Source organism: Eulemur rufifrons, chromosome 29, assembly GCF_041146395.1.
Source record: "Eulemur rufifrons isolate Redbay chromosome 29, OSU_ERuf_1, whole genome shotgun sequence".
In the NCBI taxonomy this organism is placed as follows: Eukaryota; Metazoa; Chordata; class Mammalia; order Primates; family Lemuridae; genus Eulemur; species Eulemur rufifrons.
This window is the reverse complement of record NC_091011.1, coordinates 59,453,927-59,472,891: the sequence shown is the minus strand read 5'-3', so window position 1 is coordinate 59,472,891 and position 18,965 is coordinate 59,453,927. Positions and strand designations below refer to the sequence as shown.

The following is an 18,965-nucleotide window of genomic DNA, read 5'->3' as shown; positions in this document are numbered from 1 at the left end:
TACTGTTGTTGTCCATTACATGGATCTGAGGTACGCCTCATGTCGGATTGGCTGCCCGATATTCTGAGCCTGTTATATTGTGGACCAGAAGCTCTCAGGATGACCTTCAACATAGACTGTTAACATTATCTCCAAAAGAGAATGTGCATATAACCACAGAGACATACTGACAGGATTGAGAGGCACTTGTCATACAACTTTATACCACAATTTTTATAACCCTAGTTTGACATTTCTATGTTTTTTAATAATTAGGAAAACAAGAAAACAAATGGAAGTGTCTCAGAGTTCTCCCTTCCTCCAAGAGGTTTGGATCTGACTTACTGTAGAAAGTTATGTATTAATAGTTAAACTTCTATAACCATGGGCTGCTGGGGGAAGGACCGCAATCATGTTTCCAGGGCAGTTAGAAGAGCTAAGTTATAAAGAAGATGCTCAGGTTCCGTTTAGGACTAGGAGAGAAATATATCATGTTTCAATTGGCATTACACCCTGCTATTTCTAAAATGAGCAAAACTTGTTCTTGTTCAGTGATGAGTAATATTGAAAGATAGTGTGGTTTCCTGCTACATCTTTCTTGAAGCATTGCCATTTTACTGTCAAAAAAAAAAAAAAAAATCACATCATTTGTGTATCCTGCCCCCTTCTCTGAAGAATGTGGTGCTTGTTTTTGCACATGCTCCTTGTAACTATCAAGAAAACAAATTTCTTTAAGAGTTCAAAATCAAAACAAAATGATGATCACCTACGTTTCGCTTTAAAGAAGAGGAAGTAGTGGTGTGTATTACAAAACAAGGCATTCCCTGCAATGTTTATTGCTTCATTATTCTTTGTGAAGCTTCCTATTTTGGCTTTCTATTTTAACCCTTAGATGAAGTGTGACTCATAGAGGAGTTGAATGTTTTTCTGTGATGGGACTAAAGCTTTATATTTAGCTTCTTTTCTCCTTCACTGGCCTTCGCCTTCTCTGTGTGCCTAAAGCTTGCGTGTCAAGTCCTCTGCTTTCTCGAAAGCCTCATAAGACCACATCCTCTCCTCTTCAGACTCCTGCAGCACAGCATGGTACTGCCTTGGCTCCTTCCAGTGGGGGCTGCTGCCCTGCAGAACTTGCCATGCCAGTGGCACCCCCGGAAGTGCGCAGTACGTGGCCACCGTGTTTCTGCGGTCCAAGCTTTCACAGCACCTGTTTCAGTTATAACTTTAAAAAATTTGTCTGTGGTTTTTTGATTAATTTCTGTCTTGCCACCAGTCTGTGGGCCCTGTGAGGTGAAGAACTTTGTTTGGTTTGCTAACCACTGTTATGTGTCTCCTACCCATAGCACAGCGGCTGATTGCCAGCCTCCAAATTCATACCCTTTCCAAACCGCTCTTCTCACTGTCACCAATCTCTTTGCAACTCAGATAACTCCTCTCTGCAAAAAATGCCTAGAGATTAGAGTCTAAATTCCAAGCAACAAATTGCTTTTTAAGCAATACCTTCCTGTGAACATTGCCTTTTGTTTGGGCTTATATTACCTTACCTTATAGAGCTAGTTATTTCCCTGTCTTGCTTCTTTAGATTATAAATTGCTCGCATCTTTGTAGATCTTGGTCTTCATAAAAGGACTCAATAGGCTGGGCACGGTGGCTCATGCCTGTAATCCTAGCGCTCTGGGAAGCCAAGGCAGGAGGATCTCTTGAGGTCAGGCATTTGAGACCAGCTTCAGCAAGAGCAAGGCCTTGTCTCCACCTGTCTCTACTAAAAACAGAAAAATTAGCCGAGCATGATGGCGCACACCTGTAGTCCCAGCTACTCAGGAGGCTGAGGCAGGAGAATTGCTTGAGCCCAGGAGTTTGAGGTTGCCGTGAGCTAGGCTGACACCATAGCACTCTACTCAGGGCAACAGTGTGAGACTCTGTCTCAAAAAAAAAAAAAAAAAAGGTGGGGGGGAACTCAATAAATATTCACTTAATTGATTTAGGTGTTTTGGAAATTCTCTAGAATTACTATACCCAATAGAAATATAGTTCTTCCTACACCAGGAATTTAAGGCATTTTACAAACATTCTGTTGTTTATGTCATTGTAGCCTAAGAACATTATTCCATTGTTTTATTTACAGCCATAGGTCATGTTGCTTGCAGAATGGTAATATTAATACAATGGACTTTGCAATCCTATATTAACTAATTCTTGAATATTTATTGTTTTATCCAATAAACTTTGTTATCTATGTAAGTCCTTCCTCCCTATTATCTAGATTAATTAGTATTTTAGGTTTTAATTCACAGGAGACTTTTTATGTGCCTCTATTGTGTTTTCTTACTTTCCTACTTATTCTCCCTTTCTTTTTTTTAAACCATTTTATTGAGGTATAATTGACATATAAAAAGCTGTACATATTTAATGTATACATCTTGATGCATTTGTGGATAAGTATGAAGATTGGCATTTCCCTATGCAATGGAGTCACCTTACCAACTCTCTCTCCAGAAGGGCAGTCATCCCAATGTCACCAAAGTGTAACACTGGAGACCTTGTAGGCTAAGGTCTTTTTAGAAACTGCTCTGGGTCTGGTAGGTAGATAGTGAGGGATTCCGGGTCTCCTAGGGATGAAAGTGGGTGCTATTGCCCCCATCTTGGTGCTGCCCCACCCTAATTCTCCATACCCAGGGGAGGAGGGAATACTGTACAAATCTGCCAATCAGAACTTGGTGTGCCAGCTGCAAAAGAATGCAGAGGACTCTCTAGCCCACGGGCCAAGCAGCACAGGTATCATAAAGTCCGGGAGGTGACCTAGAACCCACATGCGCAGTAAGACTCAAGTCATGCAGCTCCCCAGTTGTCCAATCAAAGTGGTTCCATGGTGATGTTTCAACCACAGGGAGGTCCCCAACTGGACACCATAAAACAAGACCCAGACTGTAACCACATCCCTTTTTTTTTTTTTTTTTGCGTCCTTCCTTTTGCTCCTCCTTTGCTGCAACAGTGGGTCTGGTTGTCGTCTGTGGCATATGTATCACGCTCTGTAAACCTATATCTTGCTCTTGCTCTATAATCCTATCTTTCTCTCCTCAATAAACCTCAGTTTCATGCTTGCCTAACTTTAGTGTGTCTGGTCATTCTTTGGCCACGAGTGTGCCAAGAACTGACATTTCACACTGAAACCTGACAGGTCCACTTGAATACATGAGCAAATCAATGGCTGATATACAGGGCCAGCTTCATAGATGTGTTACCTGTACAGTCACAAAACGACCCACTCCCAGAAGGGCCGTGCAGTTGGTTTAATGTCCTGGTGTCACCATCTTTAAATGCTTAGTAATTTTATTTTTGAGCTTGTGTTTTGTAAAGTGAAAACTATTGGGACAATTGAGCATGCACATGAACAGCAGAGATAGGCCAGTGGCGGTGTGCACAGACCTGAGCCTATGGCTATGGCAGGCAGTGCAGTTGAGCAATTGGCCTGGTGGCCTGGTGCTCAAATGCATGCCTCAGAGCAGTTTGGGGTACTGCAGAGTCCCAAGGCAGCCAGCCCAGCACATGGGTCCAGATTGGCAGTAGTAATGGCAGCAACAGCAGCAGAAGCAGCAATGACTTCTGCTTAAAAAGTAATAGGGGCAGCTAGCACAGTCATGCCCTCGGGAGAAAGAAGAGGCTCTGCATGGGGACATCTCTGGGACCCACTGTAGGAGGCTTGTCCCCAGAACCTGTCCCTGTGGCATCTGCACATATAGTAAGGACTGTAATTGCTGACATTCATGTAGAAACTTTTTTAAATTATTAAAAAATAAAAGCAAACACATGGACATTGCAATAAAGCATAGCAGGGAGTTGTTAAAATTCTTCAGAGTTTAAAACTCCAGTTTTAAAATCTCCATCACAGATCAAATATCCATGGGGTTAGAAATAGAAATTAAATTTAAATATCATTGCATTCTACAGAATAGAACACTTTTCACATGCAGCATTGAATAAGCGAAGTATTAATAAAGAAGGCCATTTTTAATTGTATTTTTTCTTTGTAATTGAACATACAGCAATAGAATGCATATAAGCAAGTGTTTTGGTGCGTATACAAATCATAAAGCCACTTTTGGGTTCTTGCACAACCTCTTCAAGGTACAGCAAGTGTCAGAGGAAACAATAAAATGAATATTGAATAAATTTACATTTGAAATTTGGTTTGCACATGGAAATGATTTGTATAACGAGTTAAATCTTTTTAGAAAAATTGTTCTCTGAGAGTTGTCAGCTCTGGAGGTTGTATTTTGAGATGGTTTATCAGAAATTTATCTAAATGTTGCCACAACCTATAAATATTCCTATCAATTCCAGTAACAGATGTATCAGCAAGAAGATTCTTCTCAGAATTAAAAATTGTCAAAAATTATTTATGATCTTGCATTTCCCAAGAGTGATCAACATCACTTTCAATTATATCAATTGAAAATGAAGTTGCAATAAATACAAATTTTGATAACCTAGTAAATGAATTTGCAGAAAAGTGAGCCAGAAAAATCTTATGATCAATCATCAAGATATTACATTATTTTTATTTATTGTAAATAAAATTATGACACCAAAAATAGTCTTGGAATTTGTACGTTTATGTTTTTACTTATGTATCACTATTAACCCTATTACATTTTATGAGTCAAAATATTTTTAAAGGGAAAAACATTATATTTTGGTAACTTTAGTAGTACTTTCTCTTGCTTTTTGAACAAGGAACTTCACATTTACTTTTTGCCCTAGGCCCTGAAAATTATATAGGTGGCCCTATCAATATGCTTTGGGGAAGAAAAAATTTCAAAGCTGGTATTAACAGTTGCCCACAACAATTACAGAAGAACCTCAGATTTGCTTCTATGGGACTTTGGTTTTGGACAAACTAACTTTCCAAAAGGAGTGAATGCGTTATTGTTACTTCATTGATTTAGCATTAAGCATTTTATTTCTGAAAAGTCAAGCAAATTATGTGCAATTATAATATTCTTCAGATCTTAGAAGAGTAGCAGAACTGGTTTGTTCCATTGGCAATTATTTTTTCGTGCACATTCTAGTAAGGGTGTTTATTTTCTAGATGTTGAAGGTATACGGGTAAATAAGATATAGTTCCTATGCTAAGGAATCCAATAAGGTAGACGATATGAAAAAAATAGTAAATTACAATACAGTGTTTTAAGGGCAGCTACAAAAGTATGTACAAGATATAGACTATAGAGGCATCCGAAAGCAAAGTGTGCTTAACCCGATGGGATAGCTACAGAGGTTTCTGCCTACTTGTTCCATAAATGTCTAGGCTGATATTGACTTGCCTTCTCACTGCAATTCTTTTGTTCCATTTGTTAAATGGAGAGCAAAGAGTCTCTTACCTGAGATCAGACGCCCACCAGTCCTGCCACCAGTGCAACCACTGCTGTCTTTGTTCCTTCCCTAGACTTGGACCCTCAAGAGCTTGTTTCTGCATAGCCTTAACTCTGCTCATGCCCATATCTCAGCCTGGCTGCTGGTTTGTATTTTCCAAATTAGTTGAAATTGGAATTAACTTTGTGTTATATTTTAAGGGTGAAGGTTATATTTATTTATCCATTCAATAAATAGTAATTGAGTGCCTACTACGATGGTCAGTAAACCCAGAAACTTAGTTCCTGCCCTCATAGAGTTTATATTCTAGTTATATATTTTATTTTCCAATTAATGCAACAGTTCTCTACTTTTTAAAAATAAGAATTATTGATTTGAATGTAGCAATAGAGAATATCTTTATTACAAAGCAGCCTTTAATAACAAGATTATAGCTTACTTTCCTGATTGATAGTTTCATTAAAGAATAGCTTATTCCAGTTGAATTTTGCTTACTTTTATTATTTTTCATTAATTTTACTTTATAAATGAAGGCACTTCTAAACCGCTAAATATGGATTAATTCTATTTTAGAATTGTGAAAAATGGAAGACAGTACCACAGACACAGAAAAAGAAGAGGAAGAGGAGAAAGATGAAAAGGATCAAGAGCCCATTTATGCTGTAGCGCCCACAATTAACATTCAAGATGAGCGGTTTGTTGAGTTATCTCAAACCCCAGCTTTCATTTTTCTGCAGGAGGTACAGTTCTCTTTCTATATTCCTGTAGTAAAATCTATATCATCGTCTACTTAAAAATTCAGATGAAGCCAATATCATTATCAAAATTCTTTATTACATATATCCTGTAGGCAGTAGGTACAGTTTGAAGCACTTTAAAACAAAATGATCTCCACCTTTTCTTCTAGGATTGTTTCATGTAGTTGCCAACTGTTGCAGTAGTGTAGGTTCTGACACTTTTGTAGTATAATAAATATTTGCACATATATGCAGTCAATCATGTACCTTTCATGAGTTGGTATATGAAATAAAAAAGATTTTTTAATCATTGTATATATTACATTTACTTCCATGAAATGAAGATGAAAGATCTTGTATCATATAATGATAGAATATACATTGGCCGGGCGCGGTGGCTCACGCCTGTAATCCTAGCACTCTGGGAGGCCGAGGTGGGCGGATCGTTTGAGCTCAGGAGTTCGAGACCAGCCTGAGCAAGAGCGAGACCCCATCTCTACTAAAAATAGAAAGAAATTATATGGACAGCTAAAAAATATATATAGAAAAAATTAGCCGGGCATGGTGGTACATGCCTGTAGTCCCAGCTACTCGGGAGGCTGAGGCAGGAGGATCGCTTGAGCCCAGGAGTTTGAGGTTGCTGTGAGCTAGGCTGACGCCACGGCACTCACTCTAGCCTGGGCAACAGAGTGAGACTCTGTCTCAAAAAAAAAAAAAAAAAAAAAAAGAATATACATTTACCTAACTAACTATAATTACTGCAGTAGAGTACTGAAATCTGTTTTCTGTAAGCAAAGAAACAAAAAGGGGAATATAATAAATTATATATTCTCATTGTCTGATTTTTAAAAAGCAAGATGAACATTTAGGAAATACCCATATGTGAGGAGAGTTGTTTATTTTAAGTAATGGCTGACTACATGTGCAACTGTTACCTTGCCATGCCTGAGAGCTGTACTTCAGAAAATGGTTTAGAGGACATTTGAATTCCAGACTATTAACTTTATGTACATATAACTGAATAAAACATTCTAAGAAATTTGATAGTCATAGTAAAAATAAGCATATAAAGTCTTTAAAGCAAAAACGGAGTTTATTCAAAACCAAGAAGCAAAACCAAATTGGAATAGGATGCAATAAAAAAGTAATCTTTAAAACGATAGCATTTTATATATGTGTGTAGGATGTAAATTGCTAAATTGTTTACATTTTTCGAATGTAAACAATTTCGAAAAAGCTTTAACTTTTTCTTTTATTTTGACATAATTTCATACATACAGGAAATTTCCAAGAACAGTACAAAGAATTTTCATGTACATTTTACCCAGATTCCTCAAACATTAATATCTTACCACTTTTGCTATATTATTTTCTTTCTGCCTCTGGTTCTCTCAACCTCTCTCTCTCTGAAGACATGATGCCCCTTTATACCTAAATGCATCAGTATGTTTTCTAAAAATAAGTTCATTCTCTTACTTAATCGTACTGCCATTATGTAAGGAAATTAACACTGATATAACAATACCATTATCTAATCTACAAACCTAATTCAGATCTTGCCAGTTGTCTCAGTGATGTTCTTCATAACAAAAGAAAATTCCAGGTTATACATTGCATTCAGTAGTCATCTCTTTAGTCTCCTTTAATCTAGAATGGTTTCTCAGTATTTGTTTAGTTTTTATGACATTGATACTTTTGAAGAGTATAAGCCAGTTATTTTGTAGAATTTCTTTCAACTTGGATTTGTCAGGTTTTCTCATTATTAGATTCAAGTTAAGCATTTTTTTTGGAACTACCACAGACAAAATGTTATGTTCTTCTCAAGTAACTCGTATCAGGAGCACATGATGTTGACTTGTCCCATTACTAGTGTTGTTAACCTTGATCACTTGGTTAAGGTGGTGACTCCCAGGATTCTCTTCTATTTATTATTTTTTCTGTTTGAAATTAATAAGCACCTTAAGGGGAGATACTCTGAGACTATATAAGTGTCTTACTCCTCCTAAAATTTTCACCTAGCAGTGTGACATCTGATGATGATTCTTGCCCAAATCAATTATTCTTATGATGGTTGCCAAATGCTGATTTTCTAATTTCATCATTCCTTCTACATTTATTAGAAAGGAAGAACTTTCTCTTCTTTTCTATTTATTGGTCTGTTTGTCTATTAGTGTGGACTTATGGTTTCTTATTTTATTCAGTGGATTATAATCCATTACTATCATAATTCCTTTTGATGCTTTAATTGTTTCATATTTAGCCAGTGCACACCCTTCAAGTAGGCCTATTTGTCCTTTGACATGTTCCCATCATTCTTTGTGCCCTTCTTTACTTTCTGGCACAGGAATGTATTCCAAGCTCATCTTGTATTTCCTTTGCTCCAGCCCGGGAACCAGCCATCTCTTGGAGGATCCCTGGTTCCTGTTAGTGGAGAATGATGTTTGGAAACTAAGATCTGAATGCTGGGTATGGTCACTGCTCCTGGTATGTCATTGCTTCTAGGCTCTCTCAGTGGTCAGAGGTAGGAAAGAGATGCATGAATATTTGTATTCACACAAATTTTAATCTGTTTCTACAACTGTCTTTATATATTTAAAACCATGATTTCATATCTTTAGTCTTAATATTTTTAACTTATCAGAGTCCTCTGTTCTGCTAAAATCCATCATATGTCCAACTTTGCAATGGATTTCTACTTTTACACCACTACCCTTAATAATTCAATCCAACCAAAAATAAGGCCAAATTTGTGTCTTAAATCTATTTAATATAGTTGCTGCCAAAGAATTTGTACCAAGTCATGATGTGAAGTCATCCATTTTTTAGGTCTGATTTAAGTTGTTTGAAACCTAGTCGTACCCTATCCCCTTTAGCCTAGTTAAAACGTCCCCTCCCCTTGTGATTGTTTTAGGTATAGCTGGCTAGTTTCTCTATCCCACTGATCTCAAACCCGGCACACCCCACAACTGCTAACTATGGTAAAACTTAAGGGTCAGCACCAGAGTCATATAAATAAATCCCCCCCCCACCCCCGCTGCCATGTGTTTTCTTTAAACTAGCCAATCTACAACTCCTGCGGGAAAGCCTAAGGGATAACGCCCACAGACTTCAATAAAGGCATAGTCGCACAGGTTCTTCCTCCCTCCCTCTCTAACACCCTCGTCCTCCTGCGGGTTGAGCTCCCTGCCACCTCCAGACTTCTCAGCGCCCCCGTCTGCACCCATAACCTCTTGGATATGTAAGTAATACATTTCTTTTGTTTCATGCATTTTCTTTTCACCTCCTCATTGTGTCTCACCTGACCCACACAGGAGCACCTAACTCCCTGCCCTTCAGGGCTCTCCTAGAGAGTGGCTATTTTGGCTTATGGCCACTCTCAACAGAGAGACTTCAAGGCCAAATTATAAAGAAACCATAACAGTAAAAATCACAACTGGAGTTGCTTTCTAGCAAAAGTTATGCTAACAGGAAAAATTATATTCAAGTTTTTTAAAGCCAAAGATAAAGAAGCACAAAAGGGTTGTTTTGTAAAATTAAAGGAGAACTTAGGTCGGGCACGGTGGCTCATGCCTGTTATCCTAGCACTCTGGGAGGCCGAGGTGAGAGGATTGCTTGAGGCCATGAGTTTAAGACCAGCCTGAACAAGAGGGAGACGGGTCTCTACAAAAAATAGGCATGGTGGTTCGCCTGTAGTCCCAGCTACTCTGGAGGCTGAGGATTACGTGAGCCCAGGAGTTTGAGGTTGCGGTGAGCTGTGATGAGGCCAGTGCACTCCAGCCTGGGCAATAGAGAAAAACCCTGTCTCTAAAAAACAACAACAAAAAGAAATTAAAAGATAACTTAGGAAAACCTCTTGTGCATATTGATCTTCAGTCTAATAATTTATTAAATATTTCAAAAATCTGTCAATACATATGGATAAATTATAGTTATTAATCATTGGGTATGATAAGCCTCTGATTAAAGTGGATATATAAGAGCTTTCAATAATGGTATCAAAGAACTGTCTTATCGACCCTTTTGAGTAGTATCAACATCAGCAATTTTATTACATGAGAACTGTTCCTCAAACCAGCAAAATCTTGCAGAACAAATTACTGGCTGCAGACAACTTTATTCTCATAATAAACACCACTAATATATTGTTCCTAATTGGCATCTGTAGCTTCATTTTGTAATTCTTTTATCATTACTTTAAAATGTATGGGTATTAGAAGTTTTTAACCTACTTTGTATAAAGTTGTCCTTCAGTTGTCTAAATAGAAGCTGTATCTGCAGAATAGCACCAGTTCAGATGGCAGCTGAGAGAAAGCAGTCAGGAATCCACTTCCAAAGGCCCAGATGCTTGGCATCACATTGAAATAACCAGAAGCTGCTTACAGTGTTTGCTGTTATTAACACTAGTTGCACAATTGGCCCAGCGCCACTGAGTTGCAATGCATGGGTGTCATACTGTCAGCTAATATTGCCTGACGAATGTGTTCAGTGTGACATTCATGGCATTCTGCAATTTGGACCCAAACTACTTTTATAATCTAGTTGTTCAGTTAGACTCAGTGATCTTCAGTTTATGTTGTTCCCCTTGGCAGGGACTCTCCCGTATTTAGAGGAAATAAATTCAGATTTCTGGGGAAATGGCATGCCTTCAAAATACATGATGTAAGGTCATGGCTATCCACAAACCCGCCTAGACACATTGCCTCTTAAAAGTCTGTGCCATTCAAACTAAAAAGTCAAAATACTTGCATACACCACAGTTTGCACCCCTGGCATCTGTTTCTAACCTCAAATCCTGGCTTAATTTCATGAATTGTCTTTTCAGCTCCTCATTGTGTCTCACCTGATCCACACAGGAGAACCTAACTCCCTGCCCATCAGGGTTCTCCTGGAGAGTGGCTATTTTGGCTTATGGCCACTCTCAACAGAGAGACCTCAAGGCCAAATTATAAAGAAACCGTAATAGTAAAAATCACACGTCCTTTAGAAAACTGCCTGAGTAACGAGCTTACAGGGGTTTCTCCAACCTCTCGAGTCTTCCAGCATTCATAAGCTGCACCTGTCACTTGGTGCTTAGTTGCTAACAGATATTAATTGAATATCTTCTCATCACGAAATATTTTGCATAGAAAATTTAGTTTCCCACTGACATTCTGATCGCATTAAGCAAGAAGACCTAATGGGCAGGAACTACACTGTGTTAATTCACTTTGGGATGAATGTTGAGTGCTGCTTGGGACGCAAGCCACACAGCTGCCATCAGTGGACCATGGGTTAATGCTAGACACCTGCTCCCTGCTTCGCCTTCACTGCCCATGAGGCCTGGAACTCCCCAGACTCTTCTTGGCCATCGAAAATTTTATACCATTGTCTTTTTATTTAAAAGAAATTAAAGGTATAACATATATACAGTAAAGCTCACAAATATTAAGTGAATTTTTACATGTGCCTACAACCAACATGATCAGAACTGAATTTATCATACTTCCCCATATTTTCCTCCTGTGCTCTCTTTGTCAGTTTGAGAGTTAAATGTCTCTTTTAAATACCTATCTCTTTAATTCATCCTTTTTCCCACCATGTTCTCTGTTAGATCAGGATATATTTCCAGCAAGCCAGAGGTCTCCTTTGAGACCCTTCCCAGTTGTGGCTCCCACCCCACAGAACCACTCTTCTGGCTTATCACCGGATATTAGTGTGCCTCTTCTTGAACGTCATATAAATGGAGTCATACAGTATGTTTCTCTTTGTGTCTGGTTTCCTTTGCTCACCGTCATATCTGAGATTCATTAATAGCATTGTGTGTGGCAGTTCTTTTTTATTGCTGCATAGTATCGTACTGTGTGAATATTACCATAATTTTTTGGTCCATTCTGTCCGATTTAGAGAAATGGGTTGTTACCTGTTTTGACGATTATGAATAAAGTTCTCCGATCATTCTTGTGCATGCCTTATGAACTCATTTATCTTGCGTACATACCTATGAGTGGGGTCACTGTGTCATAGTCTAGGTTTATATCAAGCTTTAGTAGAGACCTTCAATCGGTTTTCCAAAAATCTTGCACCAACATACACTCCAGTGCGCATCATTGTTAGATGCTGTCACATATCCGGGGTTAATATAAGTTGTAGTTTCCATGGTTTAGTTGCCCCAAGTTAGGATTTCTCCTTCTATCTACATGTGCTTATATAAAGTAGGACTGATTTGTACATGTGACCTCATTTGTCGAGGGTCAGTGTGTCAGATGGATGTTGAACTTTTCCAAGACTTAGAAGCCATAATTTTGTCTTAATGCCATGAGCCAAAATCAAAACACTATCCTGCCTAAGCTTTTTGGCTCTTTGCTTTTTACCAAGAGCCAAATCAGCTCCTCCCTTCTCTTCATTTCCTGAAAATAACTCTTGTGCCAATCATTGTTAAGTCATTGAACTGACTTAACCAAGGGGTAGAGAAAAGGAAGCATGGGAGCATTTGGGAGGCATGAAGGGGAGAGTGAACGTTGTAGGGAAACACTAAGGAAGTAACAGTGTGAGTCAGGATAGACTATCAAACTGTAAAAGTAGAGTGTGGATATTTACAAGTAATCGTGAGTGAGTAGATGAAGATGGAGTATGTTTGTAATGTGACCTTTTCACTAAAGCAGGTTATATTAATATATAAAATTATGAGCTGTTGTATTTCTTAAAAATGTAATAAATAGCAGTATTTGGATCTAGGTTTTAGTTGCATGTCAGATTTGGTAAGAAGTGAGATATTAAGAAGTTTGTGAAGAATAACAATGGACATAAGTCTTAATCCATTTAAAAGATATTTATACAGCACCCATTATGTGTCAGGCACTGTGCTAGGAGATGTTAATATTGTTATTAAAGCTACTGAAATCAAATTTATCCTTTAACAACTCCTTTGTTTTGCACACCTCCTGTGTGCTAGATTGTGCTAGATACCAAGAGAATTCATATACATAAAGCATATAAAATGTTCCTATTCTTTAGAAGCTTTGGGAACAAGAAGCTTGAAATGTTACGTGTCAACAAAGGTGCATGGTTGTAAACCTGGAAGGTACAAGCAGTGTTATCAGAATTAAGAGGAAGGGTCAGTCACTGTGGGATGAGATGATCTGGAAAGGCTTTTTGAGGCAGTAAGGCAAGAGGGGAGATATTTCACCCATATCCGCAGGGTCCCCTGTGAATCTGATTTTCTTGCCCACACCCATACATGCACATACTTGGAATATCTCCCCCCTGGTGACCCCAAGGCACCTCAGACTAAACATGCTCCAAACTAAATTCATTATTCTTCTCCCAAACCTAACTCTCCTCCTCTATACTATCAGTTCTCTCTTGTAAACATCTCCTGAATTCGTCTCTTCTCCATCCCCACCACCTCACCAATTAGAATGCCATTTCAGTGATCAAGACGCCACTAAGGAAGTGGCAATGAGGACAAAGGAATGAATACATTTAGGAGAGATATTAAGGAAATATAAAATTCTAGACTTAGTGTTTGGATGGGAGGGGGTCAGGAAAAGAGTCTAAATTGATGCTTGCAATTATGATTTAAGAAATTGGCTAAATTATGGCACCTTTGTTGATAGAGAATTTAGAAAAAGCAACAGGTCTGAGGGGAATGCCCAGTATGTGGATTTGAACTTACCAGGGAAGTCCCTGGCTAAAGATGTAGACATAGGAGGTTCTTGATGGTATTCTGATGCTTTCTGAAAGGTTTGTGACTTGCTGCTTAAATATATTTAACAGCACAGTCTACCACTGTATATTTATAAAAAGATATTGCCATTGCTTACCTAATTTCATACTTTTCAAATTATCTTTTACTATTCACATATTCAAAAGATGTTTTTTTTTTTATATATATATTTGGTTCTCTTAAGGGTGGTAGCAGATAAATTATTGGATTTTTAAGTAAACTTTTAATTAATTACTGAAAATATTGGTGCTTTTCTGATACTCCTAAAGCTTCATTTTGTAGGTTGGACCTTCTATAGTGCTACAAATGAGTTTCTTGAGATAATCTCTCATTTAATTTAAAATATTTTTAAGGAATCGGAACATTTTCTATTTTTTATACCCAATTAATCAGGTTATAAAGATGAAAAGATTCCCACCCTAGGTAAGCTAACAAAGTAGTTTCAAGTATGTAATTTATTTTTCCTAAGGATTCTATAAGTAATAGGAATTTTGAGACACCATTATTTTCATCTTAAAGATTGTGAAAGATTGCGACTTGCCCTGGTGTACGCATGTGGGCGGAACCTGGAAACGCAGTCTCCTGTCTCCTAATTTAGCACACATTCCACTTGACATTGTTTACTTGACATTCACACATTTAAACACTACTATTTTAGGATTTTGCAAATTGACTTTTAAAATAAGCTACTTATTGAAAATAAAGATAAATATGTAACACTCTGTTATTTAAATATTTCCGTTAGTTTCCCTATCCTTTTCTTAGTGGGGTCATCACACTTCAATAACAGCTGTACTTAGAGGCTGTGCTTTAAAAAACTAAATTTCTTTCTAAACTCTTTCTGCAAATCTTGCTATTATTGGCATGTTTTCACTTTTCCTTCAGACATCCGGGCAGCCTTGCAAGAATAATTTTTCAAGATTTTATTTGGCTGTCAAGAAACTTTAAACAGACTGATAGTTTATTAAACAATACAGGTAGGGTCCATTGTTGTTTTTACTTTAACAGTGGGGTAGAAATTTATGAATCTTTCCAGTATGGAAGAAGACCTTGGAACATGCCTGGGATGCACTTAAATATTTGAGATATTGGCATGGCTCATATCTATTTACAAAGATTAAAAATTTGTATTAGGATTACAAGATTACAGGCCATATTCCACTTTGCAAAGTAGATTGACAGCCTTAAATTCAATCCATAAAACTGTACACTGCAGAAGTGGTCAGAGTAAAAGTAAAGAAGGTCCCGTGTTAGCATGTCCTTTCTCTTGGCACCTTTAAAATGATAAACATGAAGATTGGGTCTGGCCAGGAATCGGGGGTGTTGTCAGAAAAACACTATCTGAAAAGGCCATGATTAGTGGTGACAGTCAGAAGAATGTTGAAAATCAGGGACAGAAAAGAATTGGCAAAGGTAAAGAGAAAAAAGGAAAATCGGTCCTTCACTGCCTCACGGGTCATCTGTGAGGTTATCTTCCTTTGCTCATTCTGAAAATCCGACTGAGCATCTGCAGTGTGCCAGGCCCAGGGCTAGGGATGAGGCAACACCCTGGCTCAGCGGCCCATCTGCCCCTTCGTCTGTGTGGTATGTTTTCCTCTCTTCCCTTTATCTTTTTCTGTTCCTTCTCTGACATAATCGGGTCCTAGTTTGTATGTGTGCATGCACATGTGTTTATTTTTAATTATGTAATAAAGTTGAATTCTTTATTTTTCATTTGTTCTTTAGCTACTGTTACAGCAACTTGATTAAATATTAACACAATCATCTAAACTTTGATACTGGTTTTTCTAATAATCGATGTGAACAGATACTGCTTTTTAAAATAAGAATTAGGCTGGGTGTGGTGGCTCAAGCCTGTAATCCGAGCCCTCTGGGAGGCTGAGACAGTAGGATCTCTTGAGCTCAGGAGTTTGAGACCAGCTTGAGCAAGAGCGAGTCCCCATCTCTACTAAAAACAGAAAAACTAGCTGGGTGTGGTGGTGCACACCTGTAGTCTCAGCTACTTGGGAGGCTGAGGCAGGAGAATTGCCAGAGCCCAGGAGCTGGAGGTTGTAGTGAGGTACAATGATGCCACTGCACTCTAGCCGGGGCAACAGAGTGAGACACTATCTCAAATAATAACAATAATAATAATAAAGTTAAATTAGGAAAAATACTTAATGGTATTGTTTTCTCCTTTGAGAAAGAAAGTCCTGGAGGGAGAAAGTAAGTTGGCTTTGGGAGGTTTGTGGCTCTCAGTAGAGAATGTGCATTTTGCAAAACGTACCTTTAGTAATCCAAGAATTATTTGAATATATTGGGGACTAAAGATGGAAGCTTAAGGATTAAAATAAAGAATACCTTTTTCAATTAATATATATAGGTAGAAGAAGAGAGGGCGCTGTTGTCTGTTGGGTAGATTCTCTGGGGAATAAACAGAAGAGAGGAGTACAGTTGAGAATTTGGCTGTCCGGTAACTGGATTTACAGGTATTAATAACATCAGTTAAAGGAGTTAAAAGGAATCAACACCAGAAAAGTCATCTAAGGCCAGGCAATCACTGAAGTTTTCGTCAGGCAAGCCAGATCAGGTTCTTAATGGTCAAGCAGTCAGATGCAAGCCAGACTGGGAAGTTAAAGAACAGAGTATCAGGGAGTCGGATAATAAAGTTTATTCAGCCATGGGGCTAGTTTTATATATTTATATAATATATGTATATAAATAGCTACATACCTATTTTAATAGATAAAATATGCATGTATTATAAAATTCAAAAGGTGCAGAGTAGCCCATAATATGCTGAAATAAAAAAGGAAAAAAAAAAAGTAAGTCCAGCCTCCCATCCCATTCTACAATCTGAAATCCCTTTCAGAGGCAACCATTATTAACAATCTTTTATATAGCCTTACAGAAAGTCTTTGCACAAACAAGCAAGTAGTAGTATACACACTTTCTTCATATGCATATACAACATTGATATTCTTTTTATTGCTTGTACGGTATTTTAACGCATGAATGGAGCACACTTACTTTAACTAGTTCCCTGTTACAAGATATTTAGGTCATTGCCAATCTTCTGCTGTTACGGACAATGATAGAGTGAATAACCTTATACATGCATCATTTCACACTGAACTAATCATATTGAAAGGACAAATTCCTAATCATGGGATTGCTGGGTTAATGAGTTTGCTCATTTAAAAAAAAATCTTTAATTGTGATAAAATATACTATAAAATTTTAAGTACACAATTTAGTAGTGTTAAGTATATCCATATTGTTGGGCAACTGATCTCTAGAGCTTTTTCATACGTAAAACTGAAGCTCTATACCCATTAAACAGCTCCCCATTTCCGCCTCCCCCTGCCACTGGCAGCCACCCTTCATTCTGCCTTCTCTTTCTATGAATGTGATCACTCTAGATATACCTCCTGTAAGTGGAATTGTAAAGTATTTGTCTTTTTGTGACTGGCTTATTTCACTTGCATAATGCCATCAAGGTTCATTCATGTTATAGCATGTGTCAGAATTTCTTTCCTTTTTCAGACTGAATAACATTGTATGTTTATACCACATTTTGTTTACCTATTCATCCCTTCATGGACACTTGTGTTGCTTCCACCTCTTGGCTATATTCACCTCTTGTGAATAGTGCTGCTATGAATGTGGGTATACAAATATATCTTCAAGATCCTGCTTTCAAATTTTTTAGATATATGCCCCACAGTGGAATTGCTGGATGATGGGTTTATGTATTTAAAATTTCTGTTTCTATTGCCAAGGTACTCTTTATAGAGCTTGTAACAATTTATGTTCTCACCAACATTAAATGAATGTCTCATTACTCATATCAGAATTATGTGCCATCGAACTTTTTGACCTTTGTCTCTCTGATAGGGGGAAAAATGCTATTTCATTTTACAGACTTTGTTTATCTTAAAATAAGTGGAATGGAGCTTCTTTTCATATGTTTAAGATATAGTTTAAAATATAGCATATTAAAGAAAATTTGTTTAAAATATAGTATATTAATAGCAAATTTGAGATACAGGAAGGCCAACAGATCAGGAGATGATTGTCATTGAAATGACAGTTCATTCCTCACAGTTCCAAGGGGAGGGGGCACACCAGGCTGCAGGGGTGGGGAGGGCATCACATGGGAAAGTACCAGGGTTGGTCAGGAGATGGAGGAAGAGGGCGGACTGTGGGCATGAGCCTTTATTGTGGTTTCCAAAGTAAGGAACAGTCGAGGCAGGGTAAGCAGGCTTAGGATTGGCTAGTTTGAATCATTTCAGTGGGCTCTGGGGCAGAGGGGATGTCCCTAGTTGTCTGGTATCTGGCTCTATGGTGATTAGTGTAGGTGGGGGTATAGACTCTGGATTAGTCTGCTTTTGAAAAGTGTTGGGGGTGGAGGGGGGGCACTGATGAGGGAGGCAGGTGACTCAGGCATATTATATTATTGAGTTGTCCAGAACAAGGTGTAACCAGGCCATGGATGTAGGGCGGATGTTAAAGCATCAACTCTGCAGAAGCTACAAACATGATTAGTACAAAGACCCATTTGTACTTTTTTGTGAATTCTGTTCACATTCTTTTTTCCCATTTTTCTATTGGGCACTTTGTTTTGTTCTTGGAGATGCATAGGAACTCTTTATACATTTAAAAAGTAGGCCTTTGTGCATAATATGCAATGCAAAAATTTTTTCAGTTTGTTGGATCTCATTTGAGTTTGCTTATGGTGGTTTTTCCCCATGTGGAAACTTATATTTTTATGTGCTTGAACTTATCGATCTTTTACAGCTTCAGGATTTTGTGTTGTACTTAAAAAGACCTTTGTTCTTCTGAGGTTGTAAATTTGTTTCCTGTGTTTCTCTCAGTGCCTTGATGGTTTGAGTAATCATATTTTAACCTTTGTTCCATCTGGTATATATACACGTTGGTGTGAGGAGAAACAGAAAGGAGATAGCAGCAACAAGCTTAGAACCTAATGCCAAGTCCATTATCTTCGAAGGCAAAAGTTCTTTAGTTATTTTCAACCCCTACAAACCCAAGGGGAGTCAAACAGATACATCTGGGTGGCATCAGAAGTGTGAAATAAGGGGACACAAGAATTATCTGACATCAAGCCTCAGGCTAAGAAGGTAGGAATTTTGCTGTCTTTAAAGCCACAACTAAGAAGGGACAAGCTCAGAATA

At 38.0% G+C, this 18,965-nt stretch overlaps 1 protein-coding gene across 1 annotated transcript in view; it reads left to right on the top strand.

Annotated features, from left to right (window-relative positions):
- The window catches only part of CCDC146 (coiled-coil domain containing 146), a 149,119-nt gene that overhangs the window by 16,437 nt on the left and 113,717 nt on the right, over positions 1–18,965 (top strand). The window contains exon 2 of the mRNA XM_069461335.1: positions 5,923–6,089. Coding sequence (XP_069317436.1) covers positions 5,934–6,089 — 156 coding nt within the window. The 5' untranslated portion in view covers positions 5,923–5,933. The remainder of the gene's footprint in view (positions 1–5,922; positions 6,090–18,965) is intronic.